The 20,182-nt window shown below is 40.4% G+C and overlaps 1 protein-coding gene across 1 annotated transcript in view; it reads right to left on the bottom strand.

Moving 5' to 3' along the window:
- spred1 (sprouty related EVH1 domain containing 1) overlaps positions 1-17,901 on the bottom strand; it is a 36,973-nt gene extending 19,072 nt beyond the window's left edge. The window contains exon 1 of the mRNA XM_085390965.1: positions 16,935-17,901. Within this exon, the coding sequence (XP_085247091.1) occupies positions 16,935-16,966 (32 nt within the window). The 5' untranslated portion in view covers positions 16,967-17,901. The remainder of the gene's footprint in view (positions 1-16,934) is intronic.
- Between the last annotated feature and the right edge of the window lie 2,281 nt (positions 17,902-20,182).

Raw genomic sequence — 20,182 nt, 5'->3', positions numbered from 1 at the left:
TTAACATGAAGCAGATGGTTGAAAAGTACCTAAAAAAAAAAAAAAAATCATCTTCTTTGAAATATCAATAAGTCACAAACTCTAAATTAACAAGAAATTCAAATCAGAAACACAACTCACAAGAACAAATTGCTATTTTGTGCCAATGTATCAGTAATAGGGTAATAAGAGATTACTATCCCAATTACATAATGTAACTTTAAATCTGCTCGCCTCTCATTCCATGTCTTTTTCTGTCCTCTCACTTGGAGACAGATGTTCCGTGATTAGATAACACAGCACTGGGCCACCGGAAATGACAAAGGTCAGGGGGTGTTGAGGGCAGCGTTTTGCACAAACTACTGGTAACATATTAAAGACTTGGAAAGATCAGAGCGCAGCCAGAAATAGTCAAAGAACTGAAGTATATAACTGCCGGATGTCTCCCTGTGACACATTGCTCTCTGGCCAACGTCCGGGTTAACCAATAAAGATGACATCAGAGTCTGAAACATTTGCAAAGAATGTCTTTTCAATCAGCGGCCAAATCTCAAGCATTGACAGAGGCAGAGAAATGTCACTATGAAGAACATGTAATATGAAAACAGTTAACATTTAGCTCTTGTTCTAAAAGAGGAATAGCATCATCCTGGCTTCCCTCTTGGCTAACTCAATGAGGCCAACCTTTGGTCTCATTCCTTCCCCACCCTTGGCAAATCTCAGTGTTCAGGATATTGGTTAGTAATTAATCTAAGAGCCAGTGAGCATTAAATCTGAAGCCATCTTTTTCTTCATGTGAAAGCTTTGACCTGCCACCATGTAATAATTGACCAAAGTTTCCTCAAAAGAGTGATGAGTATGTCAAATAAGAGAAACTCAAAACAAGAGACAAATACAGAAAGTGATTTGAGAGTGGGGTAATGGCTTTAAAGAAATAAATGCTATATAAAGAGCATACATTCAAGAGGTGATCAAAAACATGCGTGTTCTAAATCTGCTGGTTGTGTAGATAAGTGCCTGTCTGCCATCAGAAATAAAAAAGAAAACCAAAGAAAGAAATTTCTGACTAGCAGAAAAACAACAGAATTAGCTGCCAAATATTAGTTGTCTTCCTTTTACACTTTTATGGTTCTACAACAGCTCATAGTGCATGAGGGGATGAGACATCTGCAATCAATAATTGTTGGTCGTCATCATCAGTGTGAGCCGAGCTGAGTCTTCTACTACTGCTTCAAATCTAAGGATTTGTCTTCCTTCTCTGTTTGGACAAACATGTCACAGTCAAAGTCAATCAGACGAAAAATGAGGTTCACTTTGCAGAATACTGGTGGGTAAAAACAAAAATGAAAAAATAAATAAAATAATAACTTTGTGCGGACATGTTAGACTCCAAACACATGGTGTAGACCACAAGCAGCAGAACAGGCTTTAAACCTAAACAGGCTCAAAGCACTTTAACTTAAACTGCTATTGTGGTACAAACATTTACTAGCCAGTGTGGTCAATGGCTTCCTGATATTCACTTGCCAAAAGGAAAATGTACCAGCATCTGGCAGGTGTTAATTTCTAGCCCTGTTAACGTTATAATCTATCAAATGCCCTTTATATCCTTAGCTTTTCAAATATAGACCTTTCAATTACTACTCAAACAAACAATCTCTCCATCAAACTGAAAAAGTTACATCAAATTCTTCTGTGATATTAAATTAAGCACATTCTGTCTGTATCTGACGTCAATTTTATTTTATTTATATAGCACTAAATCACAACAGCAGTCACCTCAAGGTGCTTTTTATTGTAAAGTAAATGCTCTACAATAATACAGAGAAAACCCCAACAATCAAAACAAATCCCCAATGAGCAAGCACTTGGCGACAGTGGAAAGGGAAAACTCCCTTTTAACAGGAAGAAACCTTCAGGAGAACCAGGTTCAAAAAGGGGCAGCCATCTGCTACGACCAGTTGGGGTTGAGGGAAGATTAAATGAAGAGCAGTGTATAAACATACACTTGTGGGGATAGGTTAATTGGATAATCCAAATTGCCACTAGGTGTGAATGTGCGAGTGAATGTGAGTGTGAATGGTTGTTAGCCCTGCGACAGACTGGCGACCTGTCCAGGGTGTACCCTGCCTCTCGCCCTATGACAGCTGGGATAGGCTCCAGCGCCCCCCGCGACCCTGAAAAGGATAAGCGGAAGCGAATGGATGGATGGATGGACAGTGTATAAACACACAGCGAGTGAAAATGGTGAGCATGAAGAAGCACCGCCTAGGTCTGCTGCAGAAAAACTAAGGGAGGATACAGGGTCACCTGATCTTGCCCTAACTATATGCTTTATCAAAATGAAAACTTTAAAGCCCAATCTTAAAATTAGACAACTACATGTCTGTCTCTCGAATCCAAACTGGGAGCTCCTTCCACAGAAGAAAGGCCTGAAAGGCTTGGAATCTCCCAGTCTACTTTTAAAATACCCTAGCAAGCCAGCTATCGGTGAACAAAGTGCTCTATTGGGGGAGATATGGTATTATGAGGTCTTTAAGATAACATGGGGCCTGATAATTCAAGATCAAGGTGCAAAGCTTGATGTCAGGAAGATTTTTAGGTTTTACTGAAGTTATCTAATTTCCAAAGATATTTTTAAATATTATTTTGTCAAGTTTATGAATATTACTTTGTGAATTTGTGATTTTTTTCCCCTCACCTGATGATTCAACCAAGCCAAAAAAAAAAAAAAGTGTATTTAGATATATTTGAATAAAATATGCATATACACTCACACACACCACTTGTCAGTTCTGTTCCTAACGCCCACCCCAGGCTTATTAGACAGTAACTGGCCGTGGGAGGATGCAGGGTGACAAAACGCAAACACAACTAATTTCCTCTTTGCAATCTGCTACAAACACCCTTTTCTGGCTTAACCTTAGTTTAACAGCAGTGTCACTAAATTTGTGCATGAGAACCCATGCCACACACACAGACACACAATGTACTTCTGAGCAGCCAGTAAGAAGAATATGCTGCTGGTGTTATACCTCTCTACAGCCCCCAATAAAGGATATGGGTGATGGGTGCAGAAGGGACTGTCAGTCAGGAAGGGGTCCCTGGGGTGAACAGAAGGCAGGCGGTGGTGTCGCTCAGCCATGACCAGGGCACAATGACCAGGGCCTGACCCTTCAGACCTACCATCACACACATGCCAGCAACCATGACACTCACAGGGAGGGGGGCAAGGCTCAGAAAGGAAGTTAACTGAACTGCATACATGCATTTATGCATCTGGTCTAAAACACCCATGTCACCCAAGAGAGACTCCTGAACAAGAAGTATTGTTATTACTGCACTTACTTAACATTTATAATCAAATAGACACACCTACATCCTGGAGACCAAGAAAAAAAAAAAAGAAAAAAGAAAAGAAAAAAAAAGAAAAAGCAAAACTCAGCCAACAAGTTTTAGATCAGTTTTTCACAGCAGTTTCTGTTCATTCTTTCAACCCCTCTCATTCTTAAGAGGAACACTAGCCCCAAAACAAATGTCACTGCAACTTGCTGCAACACATAATGCGTATATGCAGGTGCACACACGTACAAAGTTCAGAGTAGCCCCACGCCCCTTGCTGAGAGCACACAGTCGACTGGACACACAATTGAGAGCGGAAGCAGATCAGCTGGCCTGGGCCTGCAGGGGAGGGGGCAAAAGAAAAGAGCCCCCCAATTCTGAATTATTCCAAGTTGTTCTGCTGGATGACTGACTTCATTTCCGACCGAAGCAGGAGAGGAAAAAAAGGAGGGAGGGGTGAGAGTGTAACAGAGGACTGCTGGTGGGGGTGATGAGCATGATTGCTGGAGACCAAGGTGACAATAAACAGCCCACAACCAACACATAAAGAGGAAGCCATAATCGAGTATCTCACTGTATCAAACCTCATTTGCGAAAAGAACACACAGAAGGTCTAAAATTATAACTTAGCTTCCACTTGACGCAAACTGTAGTTTCAGTACTGTAACAACACTGCACACAAAATGTATTCAAATACATATGTGTACTGTGTTTGTAATTCGACAATAGATGGGCAATACAAAAACAACAAAAAGACCCTTTTTTTGGCTGAATGACAATACAGTTATGTAATTGTATCACATTTTGCATTATTTTTAGTGGTAGCTTTTTCCATGTTTATAAGCATAATAAGCATGAAACAGCAACTTAAGTTAGCTTGCATGTTGCTACAGTGAAGTCAATGAATGTGCTCCTGTTGCTCACAGAACCTAGTAGATAGAGAGACGCAGCACTAGAAACTCTCTTCTTTGAAACTAGCCAGCCAAGGGTTTTTCAAAAAGCATGCTAAACAAATCACAAAAAAATAAATAAAACTGGAAAAAATAAGGAGATCTTTCGAGTGAGAGTGAGTGAGATAGGAATGTGGATGGGGCTGCACAGAGTCAAGAGATCCAAATACTATAGCACAGACTTAGCTAAAGGGGAAGGATTTAAAAAAATAAATAAACAAATAAATTTAAAAAAAATACATTAAAAAAAAAAAAGGCTATGTAAACAGTCTTTTTCCACATCTTCTCCAATCAGTTTGCTAGGGATGTGCATAACTAGTAGACTAGACAATGAAATGTTGCTGCTCCTGCTAGCTAGTACCTGAAATACTAATAGTGCAAAACTACTTATTCATATTTATTAACGTACAATAGCAGCTAGCTGTTTGAAAAGTTACAGCACCACTTGCTACTATTTGAGAGAAGACAACTGCACACCTCTTTCTACTTGACAGGAAGGCCTACACAAGCAAGGTGTAGCAAAGACGGAAGATAGCCACATAAACCAACAGAGTTCTGCAGATGTAGAAGATGAACAACTGTGTCAGAGTAAAACAGAATGTAAACACCAAGATTAAGCAAGAACCACATACAACACAGACATGTGGACATTAGCTTGTGAGGAAGAGGGCTACTTGTGTTAACACTGTTAATGATCACAATCTGATAGCCACTTCTGTCCGCGTGACAAGCGCTGCAGTGGCATTTGAAAAATGATTTGATTACTGAAGAATACAATTAACAGTTTCAAATATGCACAAAATATTTTGATTTTCCTTAATTTTGACTATTTTCTTACTTTTAGACTAGTCGACTATTTGAACAACTAAAAATGAATCAGTCGGTCAGGAGCAAAGGAGTTGATATACAGTCCAGCCCTATTTTTTAGTGCATGAATATGTAAATGTGAGTGTATTTTGTTACTACATAAAGGAATAACTAAAGCTGTTTTCACACATCCGCATACACCTCTGAACTTTTCTAGACACGATCTGGCTGAGTTGTATGTGACAATGCAAAAGACCAAATCAGGCAGATTGGCCGTCCTACTCTCCATTAGAGAATAGAGCAAGTACTGTAACTGTCTGGACCAAAACAAGTAAATGTCTCTCTTGGATTCCTACTTGCTGTGAGAACTAGAATATCGATAATTGCACTTTTTATTCATCTGCTATGTCTCAGAGTTAAAACTATGTCACTCATGATAAATGGCTATTTACATACTTTATACATTGTGTACAAAATTACAGATATCACTTGCTCACAGAGAAGAGAACAGAACAGAACAGAACAGAACAGAACAGAACAGAACAGAACAGAACAGGGGAGCATGTGCAGTGCAGGCAGGCGGGCAGGCCTGGGCCTCGAGGCCGGCTGCTCCAGTGTGGTGGAGAAGGGGGATCTTGGGACAACCATTTCCTAAGTGGACAAAGTGGCCGTTTGTCTGCTCCTCTGGCCCATGGCTCGCTGGACTCCAGCATGCCATCATGCTTTGCTCCTGTCTCAGCTTTGGGCCTCCCACCCCAAAGGGGAGTGGTAGAGAAGAGAGCAGGAGGATTGGGGATATTTTTTTTTTGGTGGGGGGGGATCATGAAAGAAAGACAGGAGGGGGGAGAAGAAGGGAAGGAGAAGAATGAAGACGAAAGCAAGAGACGAGGGGAGAGAGAGAGAAAGGATGTGGCCTGAGCCCTGGGTGCTCTCCAAGTCGCCCTCCCTTTCCACTCCGTCTCCCCCTCCAGCCCAGCCCCTCCCTGGCCTGCCTCACTCTACACAATGGCCGCTTCTCTGCTGAAATTTCACGTTATTGGATCCCGGGCCTGGAGTTTTGTCCTCCCACAATGTCCAGGCAGCGGAGCATGCTGCAGGGGAGACACACTCTGCAAGCTAAAAGCTGGAAAACCATTCCTCCTTTCATTAGCATCAGAAAAGGGGAGAAAAGCCCCCTCGACACCACCTCTTATTTTTTTCCCCCCAATCACCCCTTTTCCCTCACCATCTCTCCTCCATATCAAAACTGGAGGAAGGCTATCAAGCACAGTCAAGCTCCACTAGACCACTTTGGCTTGTAGGACTTTTTATATTATTTGGTGGGAGGTCATTAAAATACCATTGGGAAAATAAACACAAGCTACTTATGCCAATCCGATTCCATAGCTTATCCTCTGAGAAGAAAGTGATCGCTAGGAAAGTGGGTGGGACATGGAAGATTTAGCAAAAAGGAACTCTGGCCGTTTGAGTCGCTTGCTTTACTTCAGAGGCTGTTATCACAGGAAAATTGTGATATTTTGACATTTCCTTAAGTACTTGACCTAAAATATACCAAGTGTAGTAGTATTAAGAAGGGGGAAATATTTTACCTTTATTTAACAAGTTAAGGCGAGTCTTCAGAGTGTATATTGCAAGTTTCTAATAAAAATACCTCACAAATCATTCATTCTGCAATGCCAGTAGGGCTGGGCCATATTATACCGTTCACGATAATACCGGTATAATGTTATGCAACGATAGGAAAATGAAATATCGCAATAGAATAAGAGTAAAACGCGCATGCCCAGTGCCTTTGTTTTCATACGCACATGGCCGATTGTTGACTGAAACCAGAATTGGTTTGTAAAAATGGTGCAACTTCAGTGATGTGGAACTGGTTTGGTGTTTGTCCGTCAGATACATGACAAAGCACATTTTTTTGCAGAAGATGCAAGCGGCCGTCATTATTGTCGTATTTGTCGGACTAAGATGCTCTTAAATCTGGGAGTAATCTGGGTCCTAAACTCCGTATGCTTCAGGTCAAACGAACACTGCAGCATCACTGAGAGTTAAAAACTGTCTAAATTCTTTCATCTTTAATAAAACGATCAGCATTGCTGCTTTACCAGGTGTAACTATGAAGTTTAACTTCCAGGCATCCATGAAAACTAAATTTATTACATTTAACAGAGTTAGAAGTTAGCAGGAAGCTAGCGGAAGTTAGCTCGCTAGTTTCGCTAGTTACCCAAGCATGATATTGCATGTTCTGACTGAGAGATTTCTGAAAAAATTCAAACGTACAGCTCTGCTATCACTTCCAACATAAATGAAGACAGGAAACTAAACAGCAGTGACGTTTGTAGGGTTACTGAAGTTGGGCTAGCTGGTATATAATCATGTGCTACGTGATCGCTAGCAACACAGCTATGTTAGCATAACAAACAGTGAAGCTGGAGGACGAACACTAACACTTTTCCACTTATAAAAGTTAACGTTCCTGATAGTTAGAGACAAATGCAATCGCATGGCAGGATGCTGTAAACACCAAACTTCAGTCAGGAGAACAACTGAGATAATCCATCCACAATACAAGGTTAGTCATTAATATACTGCAACAACATGGGAATAGAGCAGCTGCCAGAGAATTCAACATTAATGAATCAATGGTACAGAAGTGGAGGAAGCAAGAAGAATGAGTTTAATAAAGTTTGATTTATCTGACTGCTTTGTTTCACTTAATGTGCCTTATAATCCCGTGCACCTTATGGTCCGAAAAATACGTACTGCAAACTGCAGTTTAATGTTGCAAAGCACCTCTTTTTAACTTCAGTGGATATTATACATGGTTATGCTCAGGATATGTCAGCCCATTTCTACTGGAAATGCCTTTTGGTTAAACTTTCAGCAAGGAATTTGCATTTGCACTGTTACATTTTTATAAAGCTTTAATGTACATAAAAACCAGCTTCTTGTTTAAGTGAAAATAAATGAAAGGTTGTCTTTTTGCGCTAGTAATGTTGTGGAGTTGTATTTTGTCTCGCATCAATTATATCGTCAGTTATATCGTTATCGCAAATTTTCAAATATATATCGTGATAAATATTTTTGGCCATATCGCCCTGCTCTAAATGCCAGTATATCCCACCTAATGCCATACTAAAGATCAATTCAGTACCTGTATCTTTGAAACCAGGTGGCCTACTGCCACGGCAAGAGTTTGAATGAGAAAGAAGAGCAGCCAGTGGAAGTAACACGACTCAGGCTACGTCCACACTAATGCTATTTCGTTTGAAAATGCATCGTTTTCTTTCAGTTTTGTCCTCCCGTCTACACTGAGACGGCGTTTTTGTCAAGGAAAAACGCAGCGTTTTGAAAACGCTCTCGAAAACCATTTCAAAACAGAGCTGTCCCGTCGCAGTATGGACACTGGAAAACGCAGACTTTCTAAAACGATGACGCATTTTAGTCATGTGATGCAGTCACGTGACCAATTAAACAAAGATAGCGGAGTGCATTATACAGCAGTTGTTTTGATTGCTCTCAATTTTGACAGCCCTAAAAAAGATTAATATCAGTTTGTACATGCTCCACGTAGCTTTTCTTCCAATTCTTTAATTCTCACTCGCATTTGCGCATGCGCAGGACTGGAACATAAGCATTTTCGGCCATTTCAATGTGGACGCACAACTCTGTGAAAACGACTGAAAACGCTAGTGTGGACGTGGCGCGTTTTCAGACGAAAACGCAGTTTTCAAATCTATCCGGGCTAATGTGGACGTAGCCTTAGGTGAAGGCATGGCAGTCGACAAACACGAACAAGATATCTTCTTCTTTTCAAACATCTCTAAGTGTAATCATGTAATTATAACAGGAATTTGCAATGTCAGTTATAAAACTGAAGCAGTGTGTATTGCGATTCTGTCTGTCAGACAACAACATGGTTATAGAAATAATAATTAGAGCCGTGCCAAGAAGCAACTGGAATGGCTTGAAGGGCTATGTTTCTGTTGTCATGCCATTGTCGTTCTGCTGTCTGACAACAGGAATACAAAAATATTTACATGGTAACAACTTTATTAGAATTCAGCTTTACTAAAACAAAGTAAATGTGAGGACTGAGAATATATGAGAGGTACAAAGATGGAACAGAAACCTAGCATAGTTAAGACCACACCTAGTCCTTGTTTAGTCATTGGAAATTGGGTCTTCCTCAATTTATGCTCTTTAGCATTTCAAAGACATTCTGGCCAGTTTTTGGCCTTACATTCAAAATGAGTGAGTGACATTTGCTTTATGACCTTTGTAATGTGCCAATTTAAAGGTTCTTTTATGTGCTTTAACAACAGGCACTTGGTCTGCTTTGCTCGCAAATGAGACATTTCAGAGTTGGGAGTTTGCAGAAGAGACTCCTGTAAGGATATAACAATGGCCAACTGCAGATAGTCATTCAGAATTTATAAGGGTAGGTCTGTGCTACTCAGACGAATCTGTTCACCAGACAGGGGTTTGCGCTTATCTCCTTTTAATGTGAGAGGGGGCTGCAAATCTGAGTGGCTTTTTAGAGAGCTTTTCTGATACATGCAGAAAAGGAAAAAATAAATAAATAAAAAAAATAAAGGATGGGAATCTCTCATGTTTCATGGATCTCTTGGTTCACTGAAGACACAAAAGTGTGTTAAAAGTTGATGAAAATCTACATTTTACACATCTCCTTCACCATTTCATGAATGAGAGGTTCGTACATGCAATAAAACAAAAGAGTATGTTATTCCAAGGCTGAAAAGACAAACTAATGGCACACATTCTTTCACTAGGATCATGCCTCATTGAAGAAATAAATAACATGCAATCTGGGACTCAGCCATTGATTCCAACAGTGCATCTAATCTGAATGGTGCAAACTAGCTAGCCAATTAGTGATGGTTCAAATCTCCCAAATAACCAGAGGCAAACTCAAGGGCACAGACTTACCCCAAAACAAACACCAACATGGCCAAACATGGATGCAGTGCAAATTATGACATAAGGTCAGAGCAAAACACTTTTAAAAAGCCCATCTTGTTACTCATTAACAGAAGTAACAATAGGACAATGCCTAGAGAAACACCAGCATCACAAGCCTGCTTACATTAACTGCAGTGAAAACCAATACGCTTGCTATAGAAAGAGAAGTGAAAGAGAAATTTGCCCTATCTCCTCTCAACACCTCAGGCTGCTGGTGAGTCATCTCGCTCACAAGAACATTCAGCTTAGCTACCAACTGACTCAGGGGAAAAAAAAGAAAGAAAGAAAAAAAAAAATAATTTTTTAAATTAAAAAAAATAAAATAAAATAAACAGGCTTACTCTGCTGCTGCACCACACAGTGAATCTCGACTTCAAAATGTCTCACCATTCTTTTATACAAAAAATAAATAAATACCTAATGCATACGACAAATTAACCGCTCATTGTCATGTCTGTTGTTATCTGTCACATACATCCGTTAGTGGCACGGATTACCCTGGAGTCTAATCAAAGATAGACCAAACCAGTGCACGAATGTCAGATCTACTCACTCAGACGGCATTTCTAACACTGATTTTCAAACCAACCCCTCCATTACTGGATTGGGCCCACAACCCCAACAGCAATGTTGTAGGTGCCGCTGCACTGTGGCACTATAAATCAAAAGATTCCCGTATGTGTATCAAAAGCCAAAAAAACTATTCTCAAACATCAATCAAAGCCACATATTGAGATGATCTTAATTTGAACCACAAGCATTTGGAAAATTAAAACCTCGTGCCTGCCATTACAACAAAAAGAGGAAAAAGAGGAACCACAAATTTCGACTGCTGCAGCGTCTCTGGGCTGCTTTGATGTAAGAGTAGTCCCCAAAGACCAACCATCTACTCGTCATAGCTACTTTGAAACTAATGGGGAAACAGGAAGCTAAGGGGACAAGGCAGCCATCTAGCTGTGGGAGAAACTATTGATATATCTCAGGAGGAACTTGGGAAGGTCAAACCACCAAACCAAGATGATGGCCCATGAAGGTTAAGAGAAACTGCAATGACATGTTGTACATCATCGCAGCACGCCCAGTTGTTAGGAGTACTATAACATTATCATCATTATGAATCGTGCATTTTTCAAGCAGCTCTTACATGAACCTCTTCCTCTCAATAAAAGTCTGTTCCAAATTCTAAATATAGCCTCTAGACAGCACAAAATGTGATCAAAACTTTCCTGAGGAGATAAAAATACATATCCTTACAGGCCTCTCATTTTAATCCTATTTAAAAATGTGAATCATTAAGCAATTTATTTGATAACACGTTATGTGCACATAAATTCCCTCATCTAGGATCTGGCTCGATCTTTCCCAGAAACCCATATACACGCCAAATGTTTCCAGAGAAATACCGTAAACACTGCAGTGTGTCTACACAGACGCACACACAGAAACCCCTTCCTGTTTTCAAAGCGTTTGCAAACTCAATCAAAGACACAAGGTTTAGGATTTACATCTGTGCCCTTTTATGTCTGTGACCTCACAGGAAAGAACCATCTTAGACCAGCTGCAGCAGAGAGCTCACTACAAGGCTCAGCCTTCATGCTCCCGCATACAGCATAACTAAACTAAAAACAATATCCACAATTCAGACACTTAGTGCTAAAAGCACTTCTTAGAGGCATTAGGATATGGTCTGTGAACATCAGAGGACCATCCTGACAAAGAAATAAAGATAATCACTGCTATGTGGATGCTGTGACGGACGGACAGACGGACGGACACACTCTCTCTCTCTCTCTTCTGGTGGCTTAACAGTATATGTATTAGGGCTGCCACGATTAGTCGACTAGTCACGATTACGTCGACTATCAAAATCGTCGACGACTAATTTAATAGTCGACGCGTGGTTTGAAGCTTTGTAAGATCACAAAAGACGCAGGAATAAGTAGTAGGATTTAAGAGTGTAATAACAGACTGAAACAGAAGATGGCAGCACTGCATGTACAAGGATGCCAGCTGCCGTTAAACCCCCGAAGAAGAAGAAGTAGCTCTGTCCCAGAATTCATAGCGCAGCCCAGCTCAGTTTCCAACAATGGCGGCAGCTAGTTAGTTTTAATATTACTCTTATTATTCTTTCTGGGTCACAAAATAAACGTTTAAGATATTTTCAGGCGAGAATGTAGCTGTGTAAACCTCAAATATCTGCTCAGTTTATCAAGACACCACATATTTTCAAAAGCGCTCCGACGTTTTCGGAGACGTCTGTTACCCACTAGCTCGATAGCTAACCGGGGGCTAGGTCACTAGAGCCGTGAGAACACCGGACTCCGGCAAATCGTTTTCAAACCCACCGCAGTCTTTCGCTGCTCAGGTTAAACATATATAGGTCACTTAGATAACTTAACAATGTTATTGTTTGGCTTTTTTTACTATTTTATTTGTTCCGGAGTAAATCGGTTTGGCTGAGATTAAAGTTATAGTTTTTACTCAGCTGAATAAACGTCAAGCAGACAGCTGATTATCAGAAGTGTGAGATGCTCCAGAATTTACTCCGGTGTCCTGTTATATTTTAGATAGCAAGGAGTTTATTAAACTTCACCGAAACAATCTGCAAATTTCATTACAATTTAATAAACTATCATCTTGTCTTTATTTTTAGTTAGCACAAACACTTCAAGCTGTAAGCTAATGATAGTTATATAAGAGCAGATGCTGCTGGTGCAATAAGTTGTACGCTGTACGTCCAATGGATGATGATCTGATTAGTCGACTAATCGCAAAAACAATCGGTGACTAGTCGACTATCAAAATAATCGTTTGTGGCAGCCCTAATATGTATATATCTACACATGGCATACATTCACATCAGGTCTTTCTCTTAAAAGTCTGTAAATTGGTTTGAAATAGCCTCCAAATAAACTGCCATAAATGTCAGCAGTGTATGTGTGCTCCTAAAATACTTCAAGAGGAAATGAAAAACTTAAAAGAGGGAAGTGGCTTGGGTTTTAAATACACAGAATCCAGGACCAAATCTGGCCATGGGAATGGAACAGCCCAACACTATACAAGGCCTGTTCATATGTTAACATGTCTCGGTTACAGCCAAAGCCCACTGACTGTACAAAGGTTCATTGTCATTATTGAGACAAAGCAGCAGGTTCTAATAAAACAGGCAGACGTTCAGACATTGATACTCTCTACACAAGATAAGTTTTAGGATTACAAAACATTTTATTAGGTGGACACTGTGTCAAAGTCTGTAGAAAGACATTGTAAACTTCCCATTATAGCCTAACATATAAGACATATATGTACGTCCTAAATCTGCCATGCATCTAATGAAATATGAGAATGCAACCATCAACCAGTCAAGTACAATACTTTTATAAGTGCCCTTACATATCTATATATACATATTTGTCAAATAACACCATTTCATTAGCCTATTAACTACTGCAGCCACAACCATCACTTCCTCAAAAGAATACAGAAGCAAAACCAAAGACGTGGTTAGCTCAGCAGACTTTGTTAAAGGTAAGGTGTGTCTGCAAGCTTAGACTAGTAATACAAAGGTTTTGGAGGAGTAGGTGGTGGAGGTCAGAACTAACAACTGGCAGTAACCCCAAATAATACTATCTATAAAAAGGTCCAGGAAATTGTTTAGCTTAACATGAGGGCCACAGGATATAGGCAATTACCCAGGCCATAAAGCACTAGCCCTAACAGCTGAAGTAGCTGTCTCCCTTTGTCGTTTCAGGACATGATGGGGGTTGTTTGGGAGGAATGTGTTTGGAAGGCTCCGCAACAGGAATGGGAGTGTAAACCAGCCCACAGGTGATAAGATCACAACAATGGCAGATAAAACGCTGAGCTGTCAAATCAATCACACAGATGGGAAGAGGACACAGGGAGAGGAATCACTAAAAGATCACACTGACAACAGACAATACCACAGCACTACAGGAATCTAAAACAATGAGCCTATACCCTAGACATGTTTGGTGAGGTACTGAGGCAACTGACCTTCACTGATGAGACAAAAAAAAAAAAAAAAAGAGTCCTTCATCCTTTTTAAGTAAAAAAAAAAAAGAAAGAATCAGACTATATACTTGGACCAGCTAAACTATATTAGCAATATTAGCATGTGTTTATTAAAAACTGGAGGAGGATAATAAAAAACGGTAATTTGGAAAACAAGAGATATAACTTAACGGCTACCCTGAGGTACCCCTGAGCAAGGTACCGTCCCTACACACTGCTCCCCGGGCGCCTGCTTAGTGGGCTGCCCACTGCTTCACTGAGTGAATGGGTCAAATGCAGAGAAAAACAAGTAATTTCCCCATGGGGATCAATAAAGTATCCATTATTATTATTATTATTATTATTATTATAAGCACAGTACACCTCAAAAGGCAGCCGCTTTGGTAGAGATGAATATTTTAGATAAACGTGACATTCACAAAGAGACTGCTTGCACATACTGTGCTTGCATAAATCTCCCACGTCTCCCAGGAAGACCACAGTCCTCGTCTACAGAATTCACATTAGCCTTACATCACAGCACACATCCCAGACGAGACGCAAACCAAAATCTCACAAGGCTTTAAGTGCGTTCTTGTCATTTCAGCCATGTGAACATTGTTGCACCAAGGCCAAGTAACATGTTCTCAGCAAAGGGCGTGCTGTGTGTAAACCAGCTCGGCTTACCACCTATCATTTAGACTAAACCACCTCAGGGCTATCTGTTCACAAACCATGTGGATACTTTCACATTAAATGTTTAAAAATCGAGGCTGTGAGAGCAAAATGTAAAAGAAATTAATAATAAAATAAATAATACATCCCTAGTTACATTTGTAAATGATCCTACGCTTGTTCTACATATGAGAAAAAAGGCAGTTTGATTAAGGATTCAGAGGCTCAAAGACCAACATTTAATTCATCAGTGGAAAGTGGCTCTATTTCACAATGTAATATGGTGAAGATTACTATGAGGGGGGAATGATTATCCTTGACTCTTTAAAAAAAATAAAATAAAATAAGTGGCACACCAAATCTTTTCTTTTTTTTTTGGTCAATAGACGTGTCATGAAAAATATTTCATTAAATTGATGCTTTTCAGCAAAAATAAATGGCTCAGGCAGCGCTCAGTATTCCGTTCACTCCATTACTATGAATCATACAAGAGGAAAGGTGGTGAAATCTTAGCAACAATGTTTGGATCGCTTCGCCATTTTAGCTGCTGCCATCATGCTGAGTGGAACTGAGGATTTTTATTTTTTAGCCTGTGGCAGTAGTTCTGAAAAATTGGGGATCTGGGGCATGGATGAGTTCCCGAGATTATTGAAGGGAGCCGAATCAAATTTAGGAGATGAGGTTTCACAAATTCACACAATTCAAGCTGAATCAAGGTTTAAAGCAAATATAGCCTGGAATGAATTCATGTGTGAGCTCCTGTGCTTTGACATGAGGAAAGATAAATAAATCCATGACACATGTTACATAAAAACAAAACAGCAGTGTAGTTCAAGGACAAAACCTCCATGCATTAAATCAATCAGTCTCACAAAGGCCAGAAAGATTGAATGGGGAAAAACAACCACAACAACAAAAAACATGGGTGTGTTTCAGACATTAAACCGTGACACTGTAAATGGCTGAAAAGAGCATATGACAAACGCATTGTGAAAGAAAAATCACGTCGAGATGGTTAAGAAAAAAAAACATGTAAAATAAACGACTTGAAAACGAGCACAGGCGCTTATATGCGATGTATTGTACCGCGAATGCAGAATATGTGATCACTGTGTGACCGTCGGTGCAATGCGAAACAGTGTACAGTGCTGTGAATGGGCAGGCAGGTACTTTATGAATGGAGGGGATCATGTGACCGCAGCACCTCCCGAAGCAGATATTTCTCACTGACTGTCAACAAGCGCACACAAGGGATCAGCCCATTAAAACAATACCAAAATGCGACCTGAAATGGGCGCGACGTGTACAAAAACACAGCTTGCACATATTATAATCGATGCCCGTAGGTTGTGAGGCTCTGGACGTGAATGCGATGCCGTTTTTAAGCGTTTTTATGAATGGAGGATTGTGATATGTAAATGAGCATGATTGAGAAAAAAAAATGGCATCTTCGGCTTTTCAATGCCGACTTTGCCGCATTAACCGCGAAGAGCCTTCATTAAAGAAAGGCTAGACTTAAAGACAAATACAATCCGCAATATTTTAATCGATGATTATGTTCCGAAATCATGGCGGACAGCAGTTAGACACAGATCTGGGCTGTCAATGCAGAGGACTCAGATCGTGATGTACTGAGAAAGCACTCACATAAAATTATATTTAGATTACTGCCATCTATGCGTCTGCTCCGAACGATCCTTCGTGAATGAATACATTTCCCGAACATAAATAATAATACACCAAGCAAGTGCCTCGTAAATGAGCAAAGATTAGTACATGTTGTGTACAATGTTGTGGCTTTAATTTGAATTCTCACAGCATATACTGGTTAGCAGTATCATAAGCCTGCAAAAAGTAGCAACGAGATTAATATTTTACTATGGATCGATGCCACTGTTTCCCCGGCACGGTTCTGTTTAATCTCACAAGGCAATCCTTTCTATTAGCTTGATAAACAAACAAACACGGGGGGAAAGTACAACGTGTTTCTTATTGTTGATATTAGTAAACCAAGACGATGTAATGGCAACGTTGCTCGGTTAGAAATGTCACCGGGAACTAACGTAGCTCGATGCTCGGTGTGTTAATATCTACACATATAAGCACATATTGAAGATTAGCTGTGTGTTTAGATGTAAATGATAAAATAATAATAAAATAATGTGTGTGTAAAACAGGACTCACTCGTTGTTTGGATTTGTTGAATCTTCACTCATTTTTTTCCTCACGGGGATCCAAATCCTAGCAATAGCATCGACGACGCAGTGACGGCGGGATAAAATACCACATATATCACCATTTTCCTTCACATACAGAAATAACCCCTATTTCGGATAGTAAATAAACGGCGTACAAGGGGCATGCCTAACTCAGCGTCCCTATGAAAAGCAAGTGAAGCTAGCTGGACGTTAGCTTTTGCTGGCTGGGCTGTAACGTTAAATCGCGAGGAGGAATGACAATCGTTGATTCATTTTATCCTCCCTGGAAGTAAAATCCGACCACAACAAATGGGCCATCTGGAGCATCCTCTTCAACTGACACAAATCCCCGGCTTGCAAAAAGGTGCATAGATCCTCAAAAAATGTAGAAATCGTTGTAGGTTGTATCGTTTGGCAGGTTATTTATGGCTGGCTGTCGAGCATCCATTCGCCAACTTCAGGTCCAGGACAACACTTGAAAAAGCGCTGTGCAGCGTTGCTCCGTCAACGTGTCCGAGTAATTTTCAGTAAAGGCATCCAATGCCCCCCAAAATGGTCCGACTGTTTTCAGTATTAGCACCGACAGTTAAAGTAAAAATACATAGACTTGAAATTTCCTTGAGAACTTGATGGACATCTGCTTTAATCGAACTCCATTTTCAACTCGGGGGGGAATGAAACATCGGAAAAATGGGCGGATATGTCGACCCTCGCTTGAAAAAAGGATCCTTCCGCGACGTAGTAAAAACATAACACTTGTGATAGAAAAAATACCAACCCAGCTCACACTTTGCTCTTTATGCTTAAAGAGTAGCGTATATTATACTAAACCGCGTTCCCCCGTAAGCGTATGCAATAAGTTAGTAAGATTTCTTTCTAAAGTTGACCTAAAGTAGTCCCCCCACTTCCCAAAAGAAGTTTCCCTTCAATCACGCATTGAAACAAGAGGGAAGCGTCTGTGTGATAGCACGCAAAGTAGGCTAGAAAATAACCTAGAGGAAGGACCTGAGCTGACACGGAGACTTGGTCATTAACAATTTCTGGTATATTCTTTTTTCAGTTGTATTATCGTGATCTACCTCCCTTCCGAACCGCTTTTAAAATCCCAATGCAAAATAGCGGGGAAGTGCTGCAAATATACACAACCGAGAGTGCTGCAGCACGTGGAATTATATCAGACCCTCTTCACGATTTAAGTGTTTCAAATCAAGATGGTATTTCTATCTCTGAGCGTAGGCCAGGGTTATTTATTATTCAGTGATAGCAGAGTGAAAAGTGAAAGACTGTAAAGACTAATTCAGAAAATGAGGATTTTTTTCCTCTGGAATGTAGAAATAAAAATCTGAGTAGGGCACGGTGTGGGATTTTTGAGAACTGTAATTGGCCGTAAATGTAAATAAAAGGCATTAGGATTACACTATAAGCTACAAAAAGGGGGTTTGGGTGATCACTAGAGAGTATGGCACTAAAACAACTGCGTATGGCTCAAAGTTGTGCTGCCAAAACTGCCTTACCTAGCTTCTAAAACTGTACCAGGCAGCTAAAACTCCCTCCAGAATAAAACAGTCAAAGAAGTTGCCAGAAAAATCCATGTGTGCTAGTATGAATCTTAGTTGCAAATGTGTTAAAATCCTTTCAGAGCAAATTGGCAGCCTGGTTGCATAAGACTTAAATGCTATTGGATTTCTGTGCTGTGTGGAAAAGGCAAGATATCAGGCTAAATGATTCTGCCTGGTTGTCATAGTGACAACATGTTGTGTGAGAAGTTTCTTTGTATTTCTCTGGCTTTCATACAGCTTGTGCTACAGTATTATGCTGACGGCCATATGAAACATCCCTCTGTGTCACTGTACATACACTACCAGTCAAAAGTTTGGACGCACCTTCTCATTTAATGGTTTTTCTTTATTTTCATGACTATTTACATTGTAGATTCTCACTGAAGACACCCAGACTATGAATGAAAACGCATGGAATTATGTAGTAAACCAAAAAAATTTGAAATAACTCAATTTTTAGATTGGTCAAAACAGCCACCCTTTGCTTTGATTACTGCTTTTGACCATCTTGGCATTCTTTTGATGAGCTTCATGAGGTCGTCACCCGAAATGGTTTTCCGACAGTCTTGAAGGAGTTCCCAGAGATTCTGAGTACTTGTTAATAATAATAATGGATTGGATTTATATAGCACTTTTCTAGGCACCCGAAGAGCTTTACAATACCACTATTCATTCACTCTCACATTCATACACTGGTGGAGGCAAGCTACAGTTGTAGCCACAGCTGCCCTGGGGCAGACTGACAGAAGCGAGGCTGCCATATCGCGCCATCTGGCCAACACCAGTAGGCAAGTAGGGTAAAGTGTCTTTCCCAAGGACACAACAACCAGGACAGAGAGCCCAGGGATCGAACCGGCGACCTTCCGGTTACAGATGCAATTCCCAACCCCCTGAGCCACGGTCGCCCTTTTGCATTCTCTCTGCGGTCCATCCCACTGTAGGATGTTGTGGTAGTTGTGCTGGTTCAGTATGCCTTCAGTTTTGAATAAATCCCGATCACATCTCCTCCTCCATGCTTCACTGTGGGAACCATGCATGTAGAGATCATCCGTTCACCCTTTTCTATGTCACACAAAGGCACGGCAGGTAGAACCAAAAATCTCAAATTTGGACTTATCACCCCAAAGACAGATTTCCACTGGTCTAATGTCCATTTCTTGTGTTTCTTGGCCCAAACAAATCTCTTCTGCTTGTTGCTTTTCCTTAGTAGTGTTTTTTTAGCAGCTATTTGACCATTAAGGCCTGATTCGCGCAGTCTCCTCTGAACAGTTGATGTAGAGATGTGTCTGCTACTGGAACTCTATGTGGCATTTATCTGGGCTCTAATCTGAGGTGCTTTTAACTGGCGATTTCTGAGGCTGGTGACTCGGATGAATTTATCCTCAGCAGAAGTGGTGACACTCGGGCTTTTGTCAGTTTTGTCACGGCAATGCTCTTTGCAACTGCAATTCGGGGACAAATTTAAAGTTTTTGCAATTTTCCAGACTGACTGAGATTTGCTTCTTAAAGTAATGATAGACTATCATGGTTTAAAAGTTATTGGACTTGCTGACAAAAATTTAAATATCCATCCATTCATCTACTTTCTTCTGCTTATCCAATTTGGGGGCGTGTAGTATTTGACAAGGCTAACACCAGAGAGACAGGTAACTATTCATGAATAGTTAACTATGTC

Source organism: Rhamphochromis longiceps, linkage group LG19 (assembly GCF_057381845.1).
Source record: "Rhamphochromis longiceps isolate RC_006_pf linkage group LG19, R_longiceps_female_GT1.1, whole genome shotgun sequence".
Lineage (NCBI taxonomy): Eukaryota > Metazoa > Chordata > Actinopteri > Cichliformes > Cichlidae > Rhamphochromis > Rhamphochromis longiceps.
The sequence above is the reverse complement of the archived record's forward strand: the minus strand, read 5'-3'. Positions and strand labels throughout refer to the sequence as shown.